Here is a 19,341-nt window from a genome sequence, read left to right on the forward strand (position 1 = left end):
TTTTCTCAGGACAAAAGTGTATTTTAAAAGCTTTAAAATAAATCTTCTAAACTACCTTTGGCATTCTCTTCTTTAATTAAAAAAAAAAAATTAATCCTGGTATGACAGCCAGTTTGTACCAAAATAGGTATTTTTCCCCAATAGCGAAGTGGTTTTTCGAAAAAAGAAAAAACGTTGGATCAGTAGGATACTTGCTACGTGTATGAGGCACTTCTTCATGATTTTCACAAGAGAATCTGGAGCACTCATTCTCTACCAGCTTGCGTGGTGTTCCCATAATCTCTTAAGGCTAGTAAGCGTTCAGTATCCATGTCTTCAGAAAAATTTGTCCCGTAAGTAAGAAAGATGTCTAATGTCTAATTAAATCCTTCCTGGAGGCAGAAGGAAGGTCTCCGTGTGGGCCGATGCTGCTGGGCACAGTTTCTAGGGAAGCTCCGTGGTTGTGAGTTGAACTTGGAGTTGTCACGGTGTAGGCAGAGCAGTCTGCAGGCACTGGAGCGGCGCTGAGGGATGGTGCTGCAGAGGGGTTGTGGTCCTGGGCCACGCGTTGAGGGTTGCTGGCGTCTCGGCACCCCTGTCTGCACCTGCAAGCCCCTCTGAGGAGGGCTGTGTTGTACCCGACTAAAATAGCTCAGTGGAGCTCGCGTTAAAAATCGTCACGTGTTGTGTGTCGGTGACACCAAAGACACTGCTAAAGATAAGATACTGGTGAGAGGCTATTGCTTTTATAAGCCTATGTACTCCAGTGCTGACAGGTGGGTCCTGCAGGAGTCTGCCGCTGCACGGTCAGGGTATGACCGTGCTTTTGCAGCCAGTGCAGCAACTGGTGTGGGTTGCTTTTGCCCTGGAGGAGGCAGTTCGGCTGTAGTAGATCCGAATGCACCCGTATCGTTTTTGGTACTGCTGGCTTAGTGCTCCCAGTTGATGCCCTGACGGCAGAACGAGCGTCCTGCTACAACAGGAATCCCCTTATGTCCTGAAGTTACTCTGGGAGTAAGCTGGGAGTTACTCTCTAGCCTCTGCCACTGCTGTTAGTTTCGGCATGCGCATTCCTTGCCACTCAGTGCGCTGGGATGGGCAATGAAATTCTATTTTATCGGTGCTGCGCAGGCCCTGGTTAACAGCTCAGCAGAACGGGGAGCAGGAGGAAACGGGCGTGTTTGCGTCTCCGATTTGCAAGGTGCATCGCTGTGCTGGGCTGCGTCTGCTTCCCCCGAGCAGCGATGCGTGTTCGTAAAGCAACACCAAGCAGACGGGTTTTGAGGCCGGGGCAGCCGAGGGCAGGCTCTTCCCGTGCCCGACGGAGGCCTGAACTGCTGCAGCGGAGCTTGCTCCCCCGCCGCGCTTATGGCTGGAGGTTTCTGGTAACTTTGGTGCATGCGTGGCTAAAAGGCCAAATTCCTCATGGGTTTTGAGCTGAATTTTTACTCAAGTAAAAAAATTGGTACCGACACCATAAATACTGAACAAATCTCATACCAACTCTGGTTTTCATGATATTTAAATATTTATTTAAATTTAAAAATACTTTTCATGGCACCAATGATTTTATGCTAACTAAGGTATTGAATATGTAGAAAAAAGGTACATTTTGAAGGAAATATGTAACTTACAGTATTTGGCACATGAAAGGTTAATTTCTAGATTTTTTTTTTAATGAAAACTAAGAAATTCACATTTTCAGGTATTTTTACCGTCTACTGCTTAAAGACGCAGTATGCTATTACGAGATTTTTTTTTCTGATATAAGAATCTATGGAAACAACATTTTAATATAAAGACAGGTAAAACTAACAGGTAGTGAAACACAAGACGTAATATGGAACGTACAGGAAAAACATACAATGAAAATTTTTACCGTACTGCTTAAAGACGCAGTATGCTATTACGAGATTTTTTTTTCTGATATAAGAATCTATGGAAACAACATTTTAATATAAAGACAGGTAAAACTAACAGGTAGTGAAACACAAGACGTAATATGGAACGTACAGGAAAAACATACAATGAAAAATCACCAGTTCTCGTGGTTTTGCAGTAAAACGCTGGGTGAAAACTGCAGAGGTAAACTAGGTCTGGCATTTATCGCTATTCTAGAGTAAGCCGATGTAGAAGGTTTCCAAGGTCAGTACTTAGAGGTTGCACTTTGGAAGGATGATGTCTCATGTACGGGGCGCGCGGGGCCGGGCGCCTCGCTGGCAGACGGGGCTGTGCTGTTACGACATCACGCAGTACATCAGCAGTGAGGAGGAGGGAACACTGCATCTTTAACCCGGGGTGAAAAACGTCAGGTTCGGGACTATCACGCACTGCATAGAAACACCATTAACTACGGACTGAGGTAGGAACACTACACTAAGAGTTAATTTTGCTATGTTGCATAAAACAGGCTATCATGTAAAAATCGATCCTCCGTCTCCTGGCAGCGCTCGTAACGGCTCCTGCCTGCTCAAGAGTCAGGGGCTGTACGCGAAACCCTCCTCGGCCCTTGTGCTGTAAGAGAACGGCCGCGGCTGCGTCCTCAGCGGCGAGACATGACAGCTTAGGTCTTTATTCCCCCCCCCAAACAGACAGTAGTTAAACGGGACCTCTCTCTCTTTATTGCAGTGACAAACGATCCAAGTCTGGCCGACTTGCCGTGGTGTTGGATCGACCAACGTCATCGTCACGCTCCTTTGCCCGGCGCTGGCTAAGCGGGTCCGCACCGGGCAGGAGCCGGCCTCAGCGGGGAGCGGCGCTCACGCACGCATGCGGTAATGGATGGTGGGATGCTCAGAGACAAGAACATGAAAATCAGGCTTTTTAAAACTGCAGTTATGGCCCCAGCTTACGTAAAATCTCTCCCTGAGATGAAATAAATCTTGCTCACCTGTTTTCACCTGTTTTGTTAAGTATGTCCAACTTCTCAACCAAAACTTAACAGAACTGGCTTTTATTGCTCCCTGTGTAAATAGACTTCTGCTTCCCAGGTAACTGAAGGTCCCGGTGGTTATGACACAAGTATGATGAGTTGGTTTTATTGATTTTTGCTTAAGAACAGATAGATCTAATGGTTGTCCATTGGCTTGTTCAGTGTCACCTCCACTCCTGTAGTTCTGTCCTTCTTATCTTCAGAAAAGTCGCAAAATTATAGCTCCTTTCTCTATTCCAAAACTAGCAATGGGTTAATCTGGTGTTAGGCTTCCAGGCTACAAAAGCGTTTACTCTTAAACCATTTGCTCAACGTGAACCGCTTGGTACAGCGCACCACGGTCACCCAATCCGTAAAGTAAAAAAAGACTTGATTAGATTCGATAACAAAATAGCATTTTGTTGTTAAAATAGACCTTGAAACAGTCTCTTTTTTTTGTGTGGTTTTGTTTTTTTTTTTACAAAACAGGTACAACTTTCGGAGGCTAAAGGTCTTCCTAATAAATCCGACACGGTCACTACCGGCTACGCGCCCAGGCTTGGCCAAGAGTGCCTGGTGTGCTCTCGCCTGCCCGTGCTCTCCCTGCCCTTGGGAGCACCGACGCTTCAAGGCTTAGAAAAAGTGACGAAAGGCTGAGTCTGCAGTGCAGGGCGAGGGTTCCCGTTCGCCAGGCGATGCTGTGCCACGGGGAGCCGGCTCGCGCACCCGCCTGGGAGTGGGGGGAACCGGGGCGTCCCCCGATAGCGCCATGCCACGCATCGCCGCGTAGGAGACTCCGGTTAGCAGGGAGGGATTTCTGCAAAGCGGTACTTGGAAGGTGGTGGTGGTGGTGGTGTGCACAGTGGCGGATTTAATAATGTAACAGTACACGAGTGTTTAAATTAATACTCAGTAGCACCATTGCTAAAGCTCCTGCATAATACAGCATCGCGAGCCTCCCGGCTGATGCTTGTACAATGATGGGTGGCAATAGTAAAATAAATTCCTCTCTTTGCTCGGTGCTTCCGAAGTCGTACGCGCGTCTGTGAGAATCGAAACGGTAAAGTGTTGTGCGGGCTCCAGGGGTGGGAGCAGTGCGGCTGAGCACGGGGAGGAGGAGGCCCCGGGGGCTGCGCCCACCCCCCTCTTCCTCCCGGAAAGCCGCCTCCTCAGCCGTGCCGTGCTCTGGGTCGGGAAGGGAGGATTAGTGTGTGTGCCGAAGGTGCCCCGGCAGGTCCCACGTGCGGGGGGACGGCGGCAGGTCTCTCCCCAGGCCCCCGGCTAGTTACGTGGCGACTCCTGCCTTCAGGTGTCAATGAGCAGGCTTACCACGGCGCGGACTTTGCAGGCAAACCATCGCCTGAGGGGACAAAAGTATTGGTAATGGAACTGCTCGAACTCGGGGGTCTGGCGGATATCACGGAAAAAGGCAGTGTCAAGGTCGGACTCGGTAAGGACGATCAGGAGGAGGAGCAAAACAAAGAGGAGTCCAACTGTCACAAGGAGCAAACGGAGGACACTTAAAACAAACTTATTCACCTGTTCCGCCTGTGCCGCCCCCAGGCCACCAGTGCCCGGGCACAGGGCCCGCAGCTCGCCGCCTGCCTCCTCTGCCTCGGTCGCTGCTGGCGTGCCAGCCTCCGACTCCTTCTCCTCCTCAATGCTGCACGGGGCCCCGTTCACCTGCCGCGAGAGCAGCATCAGCTCCAGGCTGTGCTCGGCCACCGGCGTGGGCAGCACGCTGTCTGCTGGGCTGTAATTCTCATCAGCGATGACGGCCACCCGCTCGCTGCTCTCGGCGCGGCCACTCCGGCTGGGGGCCACGAAGGCATCGCCGTGGGAGGCCGAGCGCACCGGGGTTGAGTGAGCGCTGTCACGCAGAGACTCCAGGCCTGGGGGGACAGCGGGGGGGGAAAAAAAGGGAACACTCAGTGGTATGGAGTAGGGGTCCCTCCCACCACTGGAACCCACCCCTCGCTTGGTGCTGCCCCCAGCCCGGTGTCCCCCACAGGGACAGGGCACGACCCTGGCCCGTCTGGGCACCCAAAACAGTCCACACTGCTGCTGGCTGCTTTTTGTTGTTGTTGTTTTTGGTCCCTTGAGGCCAGCAGCCGCAGCCCGGCGCCCACAGCAGCTCCTTCGCTGCAGCTCGTGACTGCAGTGGCGCCGCTCAAACACCCGCATGACTTGTTACCGTCACCGACAGCTGCTGGCTGTCAGTCTGGACTGCAGGCAGGGGCCTGGGCCTGTCGTCAATCAATCACAAACACGTCTGTGTGCTGTAACTGCTCTGAGGTGACAGCCCCCACCGGCAGCCGCCTGCAGCGTGCTTGAGGCCCCTCTGCCATCAGCAATGCCACCCCCCACCCGGGAGCAGGCGACGCTGCCACCATGGGCAGGCTGCCCACACTACTGAGACACGGGTTGGGATGAGCCAGGAAATGCAGGCATAGCAGCGGTGGGGGTGGAGGGGACAGAAATGCACCCTGAGGGGTCCGCGCTGGGGCAGCCGGTGGGTCCCTGCCAGCCCTGAGCTGGGTACCAGGGACGAACTTGCCCTGCGGCACCACTGGAGACGGCTGAGCCTGCTGCATCCCAAGGGGCGATCCTTACGGTTATCCTTCCGGATATACCTCCTGGCTGGCACAGCCCTCCCCTGCCAAACCCCTGCACCCCAAAGAGGCGCAGTGGGGTCCCCGCCGAACTGGAGCCCCATGCGGGCAGCATGGCCAACCCCGCTGTGGGAGCCCTGGGACAAGCATCTGCCTGCCTTGAGGTGATGACTTAAAAGATGAGCTCAAGATGACGTGTGTAAAGTGAGGGCTGCGCCTGCCTGGCAGGGAGGAGATGTCCCGGAGTCGCAGCCCCATCACATGCAGGAGATTTCCCTGCAGAGCAGGATGCTCAGGGACTGCAAGTCAGACCCGAGTCACTAACAGCTCTGATTTCTATTGATTCACTACTTAAACAAAAAAAAAAAAAAAAAAAAAAAAAAAAAAAAAAAAAAAAAAAAAAAAAAAAAAGTTCTACACCCACTCGCGCGTGCGCGCACACACACGAACAACAGTTGTATGAAGAGCTGTGTGCCAGCCCGCCCAGCCACGTACTTGGTTGAGCTAGAGTTACAGCCGAGCTGCTCTTTGTGCTGAGGCTGAGCATGGCAGGCAGGATGAGGGGAACTCCTTCTCCCTGCCAACTCCCCCCCCCCCAACCCCCAAATTCCAAGAAACCCCACAAGTGCAGGAATTGTTTCTTGCGGTTTTCATAGCAAGAGGGGCAGGCTATGTTCTGCCATCGCAGTGTCCAGTGCCTCAGGGAGGGTGTCTGGAGGTGGGGGTGGCCGGGAGCAGTGGGTTCCCAGTCCCCAGTGCCACCCCACAGCCGGCTGCGAGGGGGAGGGGGCTGGGCATTTCCCCAGGTGGGGAGCACTGTGCGCTCCCCACAGTGCACCAAAGCACCACAGCACAGTGTCGCTGAGCCCTGGCCCCACGCGCTGCCAAAGGGTGAAGTGAAGAGCCCAGAGGCCATCCTGCCTGCATTCCCCAGGGCTTTGCAACCTCTTGCTTGTAAATGCTCCCCAGATGCCTCTAGATTGGATCGGCTTAACACAAGTGCCACTGCAGGCACTGAGCATGAGGGGCAGCTCAGGCGGTAAGCGCAGCGGAGGAATAAACATGTTCTCACCCCGACAGCTATGTCTGCTGGTGTGTCACAAAGCTCATGTGAGCAACCCCTCGCTGCACCCACTGCATCCTCTGTGTGTGTGTGCGTGTGCACGTGCGTGTGTGTGTCCACTCATCACTCCAACGAGAGCAGTGCCAGCCCCCCCCAGACCCAAACCGTCCTGCCACCTGCTTGCTCCATGAGACTGATGTAAAAAGCTAGAGAATCTGGGGAAAGCTGGGGCCAGCCCTGAAAGCAGAGCTGCTTCGTGGTAATAAGGACCCAGGGTCCAGCCAGCACGGGAGACCCCAGCCCGCTCCCTGCGGCACACATCCTGCATTCCACATTCCTGCATCCCACATCCCCTCACCCCCAGGGCTGCAGTCATGGGGAGCCCTCGGGGACACTCCTGCTGAAGAAGAGCCCAGACCCCGCGCAGCCCGGTGGTGCAGCATTACCTGGCACAGGTGCATCCCCGGGGCTGTGTGGAGCATCGCGGCTGCGGCTGGGGAGAGCCGGGAGGAGCGGCAAAGCCCCCAGAGCCCGGGCCAGCAGCCGTGGCCCCAGGGCCAGCACCCGGACCCTCACCTCCCGGCAGCAGTGGTTGATGAGCCGCAGGTGGACGCTGACTTTGGTTTTAATCTTTATCAGGCACTTCACCATGGTGGCATGGGCAGCGGCTGGCCTGGCCCGTGGCACAGGACACCCGCATGGACTGCGAGGGGGCACAGGGACGGCTGCTCACCCACTGACACGGCTGACGCAAGCGGGGCTGGTACCGCTGGCCCTGGAGTCAGGGCTATTTTGGGCTCCCACGTTTCCATGGGACCGAGCTGAAGTAAGAGCGAAGAAAAGCAGCTGCTGGCAGGGCAAGAGCTGCTGGGGCAGGGGTGGTGCTGGGAGCCTGTGCCAGCTCAGGATAATTTATTGTGGGAGGCTCTTGCTGCTTCGCAACGGCACACATGGGAGGCGGGGGAGAGGGTGCTCACATTTACCAGGGAAGCAGAGGTGACCCTGTCTGCAGGGCTGCTGCAGCTGCCAGGCATGCTCCCACCCCAAAAATCAGCACAGACGTCAGCCCTGGGCTTCCTTGATGGAAAGAAATCCCTTTCCTGCTCCGAGGGACCTGTCCCTTTGGGCAGGCAGTGTTTCTGCACCCTGTCCCTGCCCGTAGCCCAGGCAGCAGGATCAATGCGGCTGTGCCAGGGCAGGGGCTGGCCCTGCAGCCTGTTTGGGAGCAGAGCACGACCACAGGGTGCACTCCCCCCGCCTCGCCCCACACTCCCTGCTGTCCCCGTTCCCTTGTCCACCTCCCAGTTTTCCAAACCTCTGTGCATTGTCACACGGCCCCAACGCACACCAGCAGCACCTACCACACACACTGCTCTCCGTCACCCCAGCGTCACCAGGAGTCAGACACTGCCATCACCAGCGGGTATCACAGCCACTGCCAGTGGCACAGCCACAGCCCCCAGCACTGTCCCCAGCCCTGCGGGGCAGCCCCAGGGCTGGTCCCAGCATTTTGTCCTCTGCCAACCCCCCTTCCCAGGTGCATCCCACCCACGCACAGCCCTGACCCTGGCTGCAGCTCAGCCCCAGGATGGGGGTACCAGCCTCCCTGCCGCAGGCTGCCACAGCGATCCAGCCTGGCAGACTGGCAAGCCATCGGCGGCGGCCATCGGCTGGCCAGGAGCAGCTCCCAGGTGGGTGACAAGTTCTTTTGCAGACCAGCTTGCTCCTGCACACGGTCAGACCTCGGCCCTGTGACTCTCAGTAACACTGTGCTCTGTTGGGACCCTGCTGGGTGCTGGTGTACCTCTCCAGGCAGGTTTGCTTTGCTTTCAAACTGGGGCTGTGTTTGGAAGAGCAGAGCGAGGCACGCCAGCATGCGCAGGATGGGGCTGTCAGGGTAACTTCAAAGCAGGGCTCACTCACCTCTTCCCTGGGTCAGAGCTATCAGGGCAATGTGGAGCCTTTTGCTGAATTTCCAATTTAATCTAAATTAACAATTTCTGAGAAATTCTCCTCTGCTTTGCTTCTGCACTGGAAACTTCTGTCCCACAACCAGCTCTCCACTTTGCCTGGGCTCAGCTATTGATGCCAAACTGGCCCTGAGCCACAAGAGCAACATCTGTTGCTGTCAAGCCTTGCCATAAGACCCTGGGGACACATCAGGGACCTTCCCTGCCCCGGTGTCCCCACATCAGCATCAGGGGGTACAAAAATCAGCTGGATGTGTGTCTGCTTTTTTGTGTGTGCATGTGTTTGCATATGTGTATGTGGGTGCACGTGTGTGTGTGCAGCTGTATGCATGTCCCCAGCGCTGGGGCTGCCCCGGCTCCCAAGCCCCAGGGAGAGCTGCCCCATGCCCTACCTTCCATGATGGAGATGTGCACGGCTCTCCTCCGGGTGCGGGGCACGCTGCTCAGGCGGGGGCCATGGGTGATGGAGGGGCAGCTCCGGCTCGGCACCAGCCCTGCCCTGGGGACGAGAACAGGGACGGTGTCAGAGCCCCGGGCATGCGGCAGCTCTCCCACTTCAGTCCTGCGGCTCCCTCCGCCACCCCAGCGAGCCGGGTACTGGACCCCTGGGAGGCCCCGGCCCCGCAGGCTGGACCATGCCGTGCCACTGCTGCCAGGCTCTTACCGGTGAATCTCGGGGGGCTCCCTCTTGATCTTGGCGCTGGACTCCATCACCTCCTTTGCAACACGGCCACTGCAAGCAGTTGAAGAACAGCAACCATGAGGATGTGACCGCCACACTGGCAAGCCGTGAGCTCCCCCCGTGGCACACCGTGCCCCGGCACGGCCTAGCCCCCTCCCCATGCACATGGGCTGGGAGAGGGGGGTTCTTGCCACAGCTCCAGGGGAAAGCAGAAGTATTTGCTGGAAATAAGGGTCGTGGGAAGAGCAGGGATCTCTCTCATCTTGCAGAGATACGAGGTCCCAGGTCCAGGCTCTCGCTCCAGGGCCAGGGAGGAGCAACACCCCCCAGGAATTTAGGAATTGTGATGATTCGTTTCACTCCTTGTTCTCAAAAACCAAACCCAAAAGCCCCCTGTCCTCTCCCCTCCTCCACTCCTGTCCCTCCAAAAATCTGCTGTTCTGGGGCTGGAGAGAGGGATGTCAGCTGTGAAACAGAGAAAGAAGTGGTGATGGCCTTGGCGAGGCAGCAGCGCTGCAATGGGAGGACCTCCAGCGACAGGAGGACCCTTAGCAAGTCCTCAGACTACTGCAGCCCTGAACTGCTCCCCACAGCACAGCCAAAGGAGCATCCGAAAACATATCCAGTAGCTGCTACTTACTGTCATTATTTACCTGTATCGGAACCGGCTTCCCTTGAAGAACAAGTTGCTGCTGGACACTGTCCGGACCTGGCTCGACTTCTCCAACCTGCAACAGCACCAAGAGCTGCATGAGCGCCCTGCATCGCCAGCCAGGTGCTGAGCACCCGGGCAGGGTACAGCCCCCAGCACCGCTTCATGGCAAAGCTTTCGCCTGGTTTTGTTCCCAATGCACTGCGCCGGTGACAAGGACTGATTGCTCTGCTGATGCCCTTACAGCATCATCCCCGCCAGACTGACCCCCAGACTCAGAGGGAAGGAGCCGCACGCTGCTGGCAAACAGCAACGAGGCCAAATTACAAGAGCAACGCCCCGGAGATGCAAAACACCACCAGGAACGAAACAAGCCGCCGATACAGGGTCCACTGAGGCCACCAGCGAGTGCCTGCATATGGGAGCTGCACAGCGCTGAAGCTCTCCAGAGGGCTAAAACCCTCGCCACAACCTCTGCATCGCAGGGGTGCAGGAATCGGCCCGTCCCAGGCAGGCTGGCACTCACTGGGGTCAGTCTGGCCAGCGATGGGTAAAACCGCCAGGAAGGACAGTCCTATCTCCTCCTCATCCCACGGGAGCTGGTCCCTCGCCCCGGGAGGAGCCCGGCAGCACCTTGGCCGAGGCCACAGTCCACTCCACCAGGTGCATAATCCAGCAGTAATTTACTGACATGATTAATCATAAAAAGATTTGTAAAGCAATAGTGCAATTTCATTTCATGTTAATATAATGAGAAATGAAACCTGCTGATTGCAGCTGCTGATTGCAGTATTCCCAAAGAGAATACATCACACGCTTTATCTTGCATCTTACTGATTAAAATAAAACTCATTACAAAGCACAAAGCAGGCTATTTTTAAGTACAACATGAGCAGGGTGGTAAAACCAAACCATTCCACCTGGCACCTCCCTGGTTTTTGGGCAGACAGTCCAGCCTGCGACCTCTCCCTTTCTGTTTGACAGCCCAATTAGCCAAACCAGGGGCAGAAAAGCTGCCTTGGTGGCCTAGGGAACTAGGGAGCCCAGAGCTCCTGGGGAAGGACACCACCTTCCCTGTCCTCCCCAGGCAGGAGGCCCCACTGCCCAGGTGAGACCCCCAGCCCAGAGGTCCCCCAAAGCCAGGCAGCTTGCAGGAATGGTCCCTCAAGCCACTGTCCACAGCTGCCCAGGCTCACGGCTGCAGCCCACACTGCATGTCACCTCCCTGGCCCCTTGAATATTTCACATGAATAACTAACTTGTTCCCAAAGAGCTTAGAAGCAGATTATTTCTGAAAGGTTTTGAGCTTTCCCCATTAAAAGGCAGGCTTTTCTAAAGCACCCCGGGGCACCGGTCTGACTTCAGTGGGGATTTTAGCGCCAGATTCAGCACAAACAGACCCTGTGAAGACATTTTTGAAAATCCACCCTTGAATTTTAGGTCAGAAAATATTCCCTGAATTTTGCTGGCGTCTGCCCCTGCTGCCTCCCACTCCGGCTGCTCACAGTGCCTGAGCATCCGCACACACGGGCCGGCTCCAAACAAGCTGCCATTAACACGGAAAATGCTAAAACACCTCTGCTGTTGCAGACAGGACGTGCTCCGGTTGCTCAGCATTAAAGGCTTAATCTCCAAACAATTAGTTTTAATCTCCTGATTAAAGGTTCGCTGCAGAGGGATGAGTGCGGGGCGGGGGGGCAGGAGGGACCCCGTGGGCAGAGCCCCCAGCCCGGGGGCACCGGCGCTTTTGGTGGCTGGTGACTCTGCTGGGGCCACCGGGACAGGGGTGCCACGCAGCTGGTGACAGCCAGTGCCTGAGCCCCAGTACCTGGATGGAGCCCTCGGGCAGCTGCTGTGTGGGGCAGCACCAACCCACGGGGAGATGCAGAACACACCACCGTGCACGCCTGGGTGGCCTGGCACTTACTTGTAGAAAGCCTGGTTTTCTATCCCACACTTCCAGAGGTGCTTGCAGGCTTCTGGTGTTGGGGCAAAATATGTAAGAACAATTTTCTTTTCCTAAAGGAGAAAGACAAGGAGTCGGTAGGAGAACAAGCAAGTGGTGCCCACTGGGCAGCATGTCGGGAATGCGGACGGAGGCTAGAGCAGTGCTGACACGGGGCAGATCCTCCTCCAGAGCCGCTCATGATGCGGGGAGACGTTGGAGCACCGGCCCACACCTCAGCACTGCACCTCGCATGAGGGATGGGCAGACGTGAGCGCCAGTGACCTGCCACCCACCTCCTCCAGCTTACCTGCCTTTTTGAATGTCCAGAAATACATTTTTTAAAAAATCATGCTGATGGCTTGTGTGGGAGCCATTTTCAGCCAGAGGTTTTCAGGCTGACTTAGCTAACCAGGGCTGACCGAGCGGGATGGCAGTAACAAATAACCACAATAATCCCAAATGCAGCACGTGGTTGTGGCGGGCAGGCATGGCAAGAAGCTGCGGGAGGTCCTGGGCTGCTGCTGAAGACAGAGCCATCACCATGGCACAGCCCAGGGCTAACCCGGGCTGCAGGCTCTAGTGCCCAGAGCAAGGTGCCAGCGGGAGCAGGGGGCTGACCCCAGCGCTGCCACTGAGCTGCAGGCCCTGCCACCGTGCCCGTGTCCCTGCACCACAGTCACAGGGTGACGCTGCTGCAGGCTGCAGCCTGCCAAGTGCACGGAGAACCTGCTGAAGCAACGACCACAGCTGCGCTCGGGAAGTCCCACGGGAAGGGAAAGCACTCACCTCTTTCTGACTTACGTATAAATAGAAAGTCTTCCCTTCGAATTTCATTTTGGTCACCTCGTTCCTGAAAGGACAAGGACAGGCAAGTGAGAGGCTGCGCGGAGCCCACCGCAGCCCGGCTGGCTCACGGGCACAGCCCCGGCCAAAGCGCTTGCTGGAAGCTGCAGGTCATGAGCTGGTGCTTTGGGAATGGCAGTGGGGCAGCCTCAAGACCCTGTTTTCAGTCCCTGGGAGGTGCCACAGGGTGGTGAGAGGAGCCCTGGCTCAGAAACCAGCAGCTGGAAAAGGGGGATGCCCTGGGGTGAAGCTGACGGTCAGCGGGGCATCCCAGAGTCACTGGGACCTCCTCACAGGGGCACTGGCCGGGTGGCAATGCCAGCCGTGAGGGACACACCGGCCAAAACCTGAGATGCAGCAAAGACTGAGAAACAACACAACCGGGTTCAGAGGGGCTGGGGGGCTTTCGGGGGACTCAGCCAATATGTAGATGATGCAGGTTAATGTTGACAATTGTAGAAAATAAGAAGTCTGGGGGCAACAAAGCAAATGGAGAGAGAGTGCAGCTCACACGGGAGAGCCCTGTGGCATGCTGACCAGCAGCGGGCTTAGGGGCCAGGGTAGGAAAGTCCTTAGAGCCAGCAGCCCAGCGTACAGCTGCAGCAACGGAGGCAAACAGGCTCCTGGGCTCCTCCAAGGGCAGGACAGAGCAAGAAGTGACCCCCTGAGTGCACACCGCAGGCTCTGTTCAGCACCGCTCTCCCCGTCTCAGGAGAGACCCGCTGCCCCGGCAGCACAGTGACCACACGGCACCCTGAAGGGGACCTGTTTTCTCCCCTGCTTCCGAGACGGACGCAGGCGTGCAAGCTCACAGGTGCGCTGGTGCAAGCATGTGCAGGGTGCGGGACAGGTTTTCCAGCTGCCGCAACATCGCTCCCCTCTGTGTCCTGTGCTCGGACCCTGTCCTGGCTCAGACATGGGCAGTGGGTGCACTTACCACCGTCCCTTACAGGCACATCACCCCTACCCCGGTGCGGCGTGAGTGCCCAGGGAAGGCACCCAGCGTTGGGATCACCCATGTGCCTCGTCTGCGGGAGCTCACCCAAGCATCCCTCGAACACCCCAGGGCAATGCGGGGCACTCATGGCCCCTGCCCCACAGCACCATGCACATCTCACAACCGAGGGAGCAGAAGCGAACTGGCCAGCACGGCTCCAAGCAAGCAGGGCACCACAGGTGATGCCAGGGTGGGAACTCACCACTTGATGAAATGAACTCTCTTGTTTCCCTGCAGAACAACAAAACCAAAGGGAGTGAAGGCCAAAAACGCCGCGTTCCCTGACACATCCTGGAAGAAAATAGTGGTTTCTCAGCAAAATGTTGCGGAGCCGGAAAAGCTTATACGCTATTGGCAACCCTCAGCCCTAAAGGCAGTCACGATGCAGAATCCTCTGCACCGACTCTGCCAGTGGGATGCTCCTGGCAGGTTCACCCGGACCATGGCACCCTGCACACACAGCAAAACCCACAGCCGAATAACAGGGCAGCTGGTCCAGCAGCACTAACAAGGAGAAAACACAATACAGCTCCCAGCCCCAACAGTCCCGTCTGCTTACCAGTGAGGAATAAACAGTGAAGGCAGTGCCCTACCAACCCTTTCACTAGTAATTAAACTAGAAAATTGTAAAAACCTGTTACACTTGACTCCCTCAGAGTCCTGCAGAGCCAGTGCAGCTGGGCGGCATTGAGACAGTTTAAAACCAATAATTAGTGTCATGTATGGAGCAAGGCAGCAGTTTAACTTAATCATAACGTCTAGACTCCAGGGAAGTGATCATTAACTGCACTGGTGTGCACGGAAAAAAACAGAGATATGCTGAATTTTAAAAATATTATGAAACAGTTGTGGCCACTCAGTAATTGTTAGATTTGCCCTGACTTTTATTTGGCCAGCAGACATTCAGGTGGCTTTCAAAGGATGCTGAGCCGAAGGGAAGGTGCATGCCAGGCTCAGGATTTCTGGTGCACTGGGCAGGAAAAGCAGGAAAGGACTTTTACAGGGGCAGTTACAGAAGAGCGATATATGTCCGGTGTCTGCGACGTTTTCTCAGGGGAAAGCATGGCATGGGGTGGATGCAGGGCAGCTCTGGTCACCGCTGGGACGCCCCATGCCCAGGATCTCCCCAGCTCAGGGGTACAACTCTCCCCCTCTGCTTCCAGTTGTGTCCTTCCCTGGCTTAATCGAGAGGCGAGACATCTTCTCTGCTGTTTGCTTTCCACCCCAGGATGCTGGAGCTCGGTTACTCTGGTGGCACGGTGCAGGGATGGCAAGGAGCCAGTGTTGTGATGAGATCTTCCAAATTTGAGCAGAGAACAAATTGGTTTTAAATGCAGATTAGATCAAAAATCCATCTTAATCTGTTAAGGGTGAATGGCCAAAAGCAGAGACCCCTGAATCTCAATCCAATGCCCTGCACAAGGCAAGATGTAAATCCCCAAACTCATCGTGTCTAAGAAGCAGCAGCCCTGTCTTGCAGAAGAAGGAAGATTTCTGTGCATCTTTGCAGAAAGCAGCCCATGGGTAATGCACCAGCCTGGCAGCAGCTCCTGCAGCTCAGGCCTGGGCTGCCCAAAGCGCTTTGGCTCTTTCCCGAATCAAGGAAAACCTTCAGGAAAGGGAGAAGCAGCATTTGGCAGACGGACGTACCCTCCTGGCGGGTGCGAACCCTGCTCGCCCCTGCACACCACTGACACACCAACCCACTCAGTCCTGCCCTGGCTATGGCTGACGCTGCAGCCGCAGGCAGCGAGTGGGGTAGGTCGGAGATTAACAGGGTGTCGGGCTGGAAGCTGCATGGTTTTGGAGTTGCAGCTTTGGGATGGGAGGAATGGGGCCGAGCTCCCCCTGGTTGGGGTGGAGGGGGGAGCTGGGGAGCAGGGTGCCCCTGGGAAAGGTGGGGGATGCTGGGGCTGAGGATGGGGAGCTGGGGGTGCAGAGGCTCGATAGGGGTTGGGGATGCTAAATGGGGCACAGCACCCTATAGGGAAATAAAAGCAAAGCACAGACCCCCCAGCACCGGCGCTGAGCTAGACGAGCCAAGCATTGCTCCCAGGGCAGCACAGCCCAATCCAGCCAGCAACACAGGAGAGCTGAACCGGCGCGGTGATTCAGCTCCGCCAGCCTGGCAACCTCTTCGGCAATCACAGACTGCCAGTAAACGGAACACCTCCCCACCCAGGCCAGGTGTATTTACTGCGATTGTGTATTTACGTGGCATATTCCAGTTAAAGGCCCCGGGGGACCACAGAGCAGGCACTGCCCTTAGAGTAAAATTCTCCGTCTGCTTTGCATCCATCTGCATGCGATGGGATTATAAGGGACCAGAGAGAGCCAAATGCAATGACATCTACAGTCAATAAAAAGCATTTCAAACAGAAAACTGGATTACTGGCCAGGGAAGAGCAGAGCGATAGACTGTCTCTGGCAGATTAATGCTTGTTGGTTTCTCAGACGCATTACTGACCTTGTTACTGCCTCCAAATTACATGCTTTAGCGGAAGATGATCGGCCACTGTCTTTTATAGCTGTCTGCATGTGAAAACGCTTTCTTACGGCTTCCCTAAATAGCCTCTGGAAGGATTTCGGAGTACTCAACCTCCCCACTCCCCTCTGTGCACGCATGCCCACTTGGGGCTGGTTTTTAAGGCTGGGGACGGCTGCTGGCTCCAGCACATCCCATGTACCACGGCTCCGCCAGCGCCAAAGCCCGCTGGCAGGTGACAAACGACTGCACTTGGGACCAGTCAATGGTACCTCTGCAGCTTGTTACCGGAGCAAGAAATCCAATGCAAGGAATAGTGTTCAGAAAACTGTTTTACCTTGCAAGGGTGTGGGTCAACCCCGTAGGTCTCCAGAGTCTGGGCTTTCCTGAGAAAATTCAGCTCTGAAGTAGCTGGTGGCTGCCCACTACAGGAGGGAAAAAACAGGAACAAAAAGAATATTCCGTGGAAGACACAAACATGAAAGTCAGCCCTTGGTTACAGGGTTTCCAGTAACGACAAGAGGCATCAGTCATGGCATATTCCCGTTACATTCGTCAGCACAGCCAATCTGCAGCAGGAGACCAGCACTGAAACCGAGCCTTTCTTCTCCTGCCAGTTTGATCTAGCAGGAGATACGCTGAACCAGCAGCACCAGGAAGGACCAAAATTAAGGAGCATCTGCATAATTTAGGGTTGAATTTCCTACATGCAGTGTAGGCATTTCTTCCACGGGGGAGAAAGGGGATTTTGCTGGGCAGAGGGCAGCAGCCCACATATCGTAAGGGCACGGCTCTGCTGGGTTTTTGGGAGGTTAAAACCACACCATCCTCCCTGGGGACCGGCACACGGCTGTCCATTCGGGACATGGCCCCAGAGGCATCACCGGTGCCATGGGAGGACGGGGCTTTGCTGACAGTCTCTCACACCTCATGTCCCCAGAGCGGGGTGAAGGCAGGAGGGGATCTATGGGGGCGTTGGTCACTATCCCCGTCCCACCAGGGAAGACCAGGGACCCCCCCAGGTTGTGCCAGCTGAGCCAACAGCCAGGATCAGGAGAAACCCCTTGTTCCTCCCTAGGGCAGGAGGGATCGGGGCTGATTTTGCACCAGGACTGGACTGCTGCATTGCCAGTGTATTTTTTTATTTGTCTACACTTTCTCTGGCTTGTCCTTGGCCACTCGATCACATTTTTCTTTCAGTGAGCAGAGGTTTGGGGGACACAGCAAGCTCCTCTTGCAGGGTGATTTGTTGTGATGCCTCTACGCTGCCAACCAACCTGCTTTCCTAAAGCCTGCTCTGCTCTGCATTTTTGCTATTACCAACACTGCCAAGAGTACCGCTGGCTCTCAGCTAGATCTGACACACACGAGCAGTGAGTGCTCATCCCATGGCACGACTGAAAATCCCAAACAGCGATAAAAATCAGCCGAGCATCAGTAATCCCGATAGCAGCTGACGCTCCTGCTCAGCGAAGCCACCCGGCCGTACCTCAGCTCCGACTTGTGGATCTCCGCAATTTTCCTCTCCAGCTTCTCCGAGTGTTTGGGGAAGAACTGGAACTTGGAGCTGTAGCCTTCCGGGTGCTTCCCAGGGTCGTAGTCCCCGATCTCGGCTGGTGGCAGACAGAACCGGTCAGCAACAGCAGAGTGCATCCCCATCCTCGGCAGCAGAGCCGGCGGCAACTGGGTGCAGGGTCGGGGCTCAGAGCATCCTGGGAACACCACTCTGACCTGGCCGTGCTTCCCATCGGGAGGGATCGTTTGTAAGGTGATGTGTCCAATTAATGTCACCATTTGCTTGGGAGTCACCTGGCAGCAGATGGTCACTGTCCCACATTTATTAATTCCTCAAGCTATTTGCCAAGAACCTCCTGGGAGCTGTGCTGGGTCTGCGCGATGGCAGCCCTGGGGCAGTCAGGGGCACCCCCGGCCCCCACCCTGATCCCAGCTGGGAACAAGGCAGCGAGCGAATTCTACTTGCCCAGTGGATGCAACTGTGCCTTGAAAAAATATAATTCATTGGAAAACTGTAAAGCGACATTGAGAAAAGCTCCTTCACCTCTCTACCTACCCCAGGGAAGTGCTGCCGGGTACAGGTTGACCCAGCAGCACTGCCCTGCAGCGGGGCGGGAGTGCTGCCTGCAATGGGACTGATCCCCCACCTGGAGAACCTGCTTCAAGCCTGAGCAAGCTGCAAGCACAGCGACAGGAGGTCTGTCCTCAAGACAATCCCAGCAGCCCGAACCCAAGCACTGAGACCAGGGTGCAGAAACACCCGAGACACCCCGATTTCTGAGCTCAGCCCTGCTCTCTCCTCAGTGTGGGCTGACGCAGCTCTGCTCCCTCTCCCAGCACCCTGTGGGAGCCGGCAGCGGTCGCCGCTGGCATTTCACTGTAGCATGGCTCTGTAGCTGGTGTATCCTGCAGGGATTTACAGTAATCCGGCAGCCTCCTGCCACTGGGGATGAAAGGACCTTACTCTGATTTAATTCCCTCCAGCCTCAGGTCCTAAGCGAAATGGAGACGTTACATTAATTTTTATGTTTCCTGCTTAAAACACTAAAAGGGGGGAAACACACCGGCACTGTGAAATAACTCAAAAACGCTTTGGAGCTGAAATTTGTCTTTTTTGATTGCTGGGGCACATCCCCCCAGCTCATCCCAGGGACGTGACTGCAGGCACCGGGGGACTGCAGAGAAGGGCCCCGGCAAGGCGCTGAGCTGAGCACCCTTGGGTGGGGAAGCCCACTTGCACGCCTGGCGTCACAGTGCTAACGGCACGTCAACATGCTTTTCCACCACGCCAGCGCCACCCAGCTCTTCCAAACAGCCTGACAATCCTCGCTGAGCGTCTGGGTGTTGCACCACGCCGAGCAGACGCCGGCCACCCCTGTGCTCTCAGTGCCACGGGCAGTGGAGGCAAGAGCAGGCAGAGCCACGCCGGCAAGAAAACAGGCAGGAGGGCAGATCAGGCAGAAGGTTTTCAGTGGTTTTCCCACCTCCTGCTCCAAACCCCACCAGCGCCTCTGCAACTTGCTGACAAAGGCACTTCCATAGAATCATAGAATCATTAAGATTGGAAAAGACCTCTAAGATCATCGAGTCCAACCGTCAACCCAACACCACCATGCCCACTAAACCATGTCCCCAAGAGCCTCATCTACACGTCTTTTAAATACTTCCAGGGATGGGGACTCCA

The 19,341-nt window shown here is 55.7% G+C and overlaps 1 protein-coding gene across 3 annotated transcripts in view; it reads right to left on the reverse strand.

The window, feature by feature from the left end:
* Positions 1–1,902: 1,902 nt before the first annotated feature.
* Positions 1,903–19,341, reverse strand: part of FRMD5 (FERM domain containing 5) — a 25,711-nt gene continuing 8,272 nt past the window's right edge. Inside the window, exons 3-12 of one of the 3 annotated variants that reach the window (XM_019472392.1) lie at positions 17,632–17,755; positions 16,480–16,567; positions 13,860–13,948; positions 12,604–12,667; positions 11,797–11,888; positions 9,871–9,945; positions 9,200–9,268; positions 8,928–9,034; positions 4,430–4,782; positions 1,903–4,250 (exon numbers count right to left, since the gene is read on the reverse strand). In XM_019472392.1, the coding sequence (XP_019327937.1) occupies positions 4,203–4,250; positions 4,430–4,782; positions 8,928–9,034; positions 9,200–9,268; positions 9,871–9,945; positions 11,797–11,888; positions 12,604–12,667; positions 13,860–13,948; positions 16,480–16,567; positions 17,632–17,755 (1,109 nt within the window). In that variant the 3' untranslated portion in view covers positions 1,903–4,202. Of the gene's footprint in view, positions 4,783–8,927; positions 9,035–9,199; positions 9,269–9,870; positions 9,946–11,796; positions 11,889–12,603; positions 12,668–13,859; positions 13,949–16,479; positions 16,568–17,631; positions 17,756–19,341 lie in introns of all 3 variants that reach the window. The other 2 variants (XM_009280389.2, XM_009280388.2) reach the window with 2 other exon arrangements.

This window comes from Aptenodytes forsteri, unplaced genomic scaffold (assembly GCF_000699145.1).
Source record: "Aptenodytes forsteri isolate BGI_AS27 unplaced genomic scaffold, ASM69914v1 Scaffold83, whole genome shotgun sequence".
In the NCBI taxonomy this organism is placed as follows: Eukaryota; Metazoa; Chordata; class Aves; order Sphenisciformes; family Spheniscidae; genus Aptenodytes; species Aptenodytes forsteri.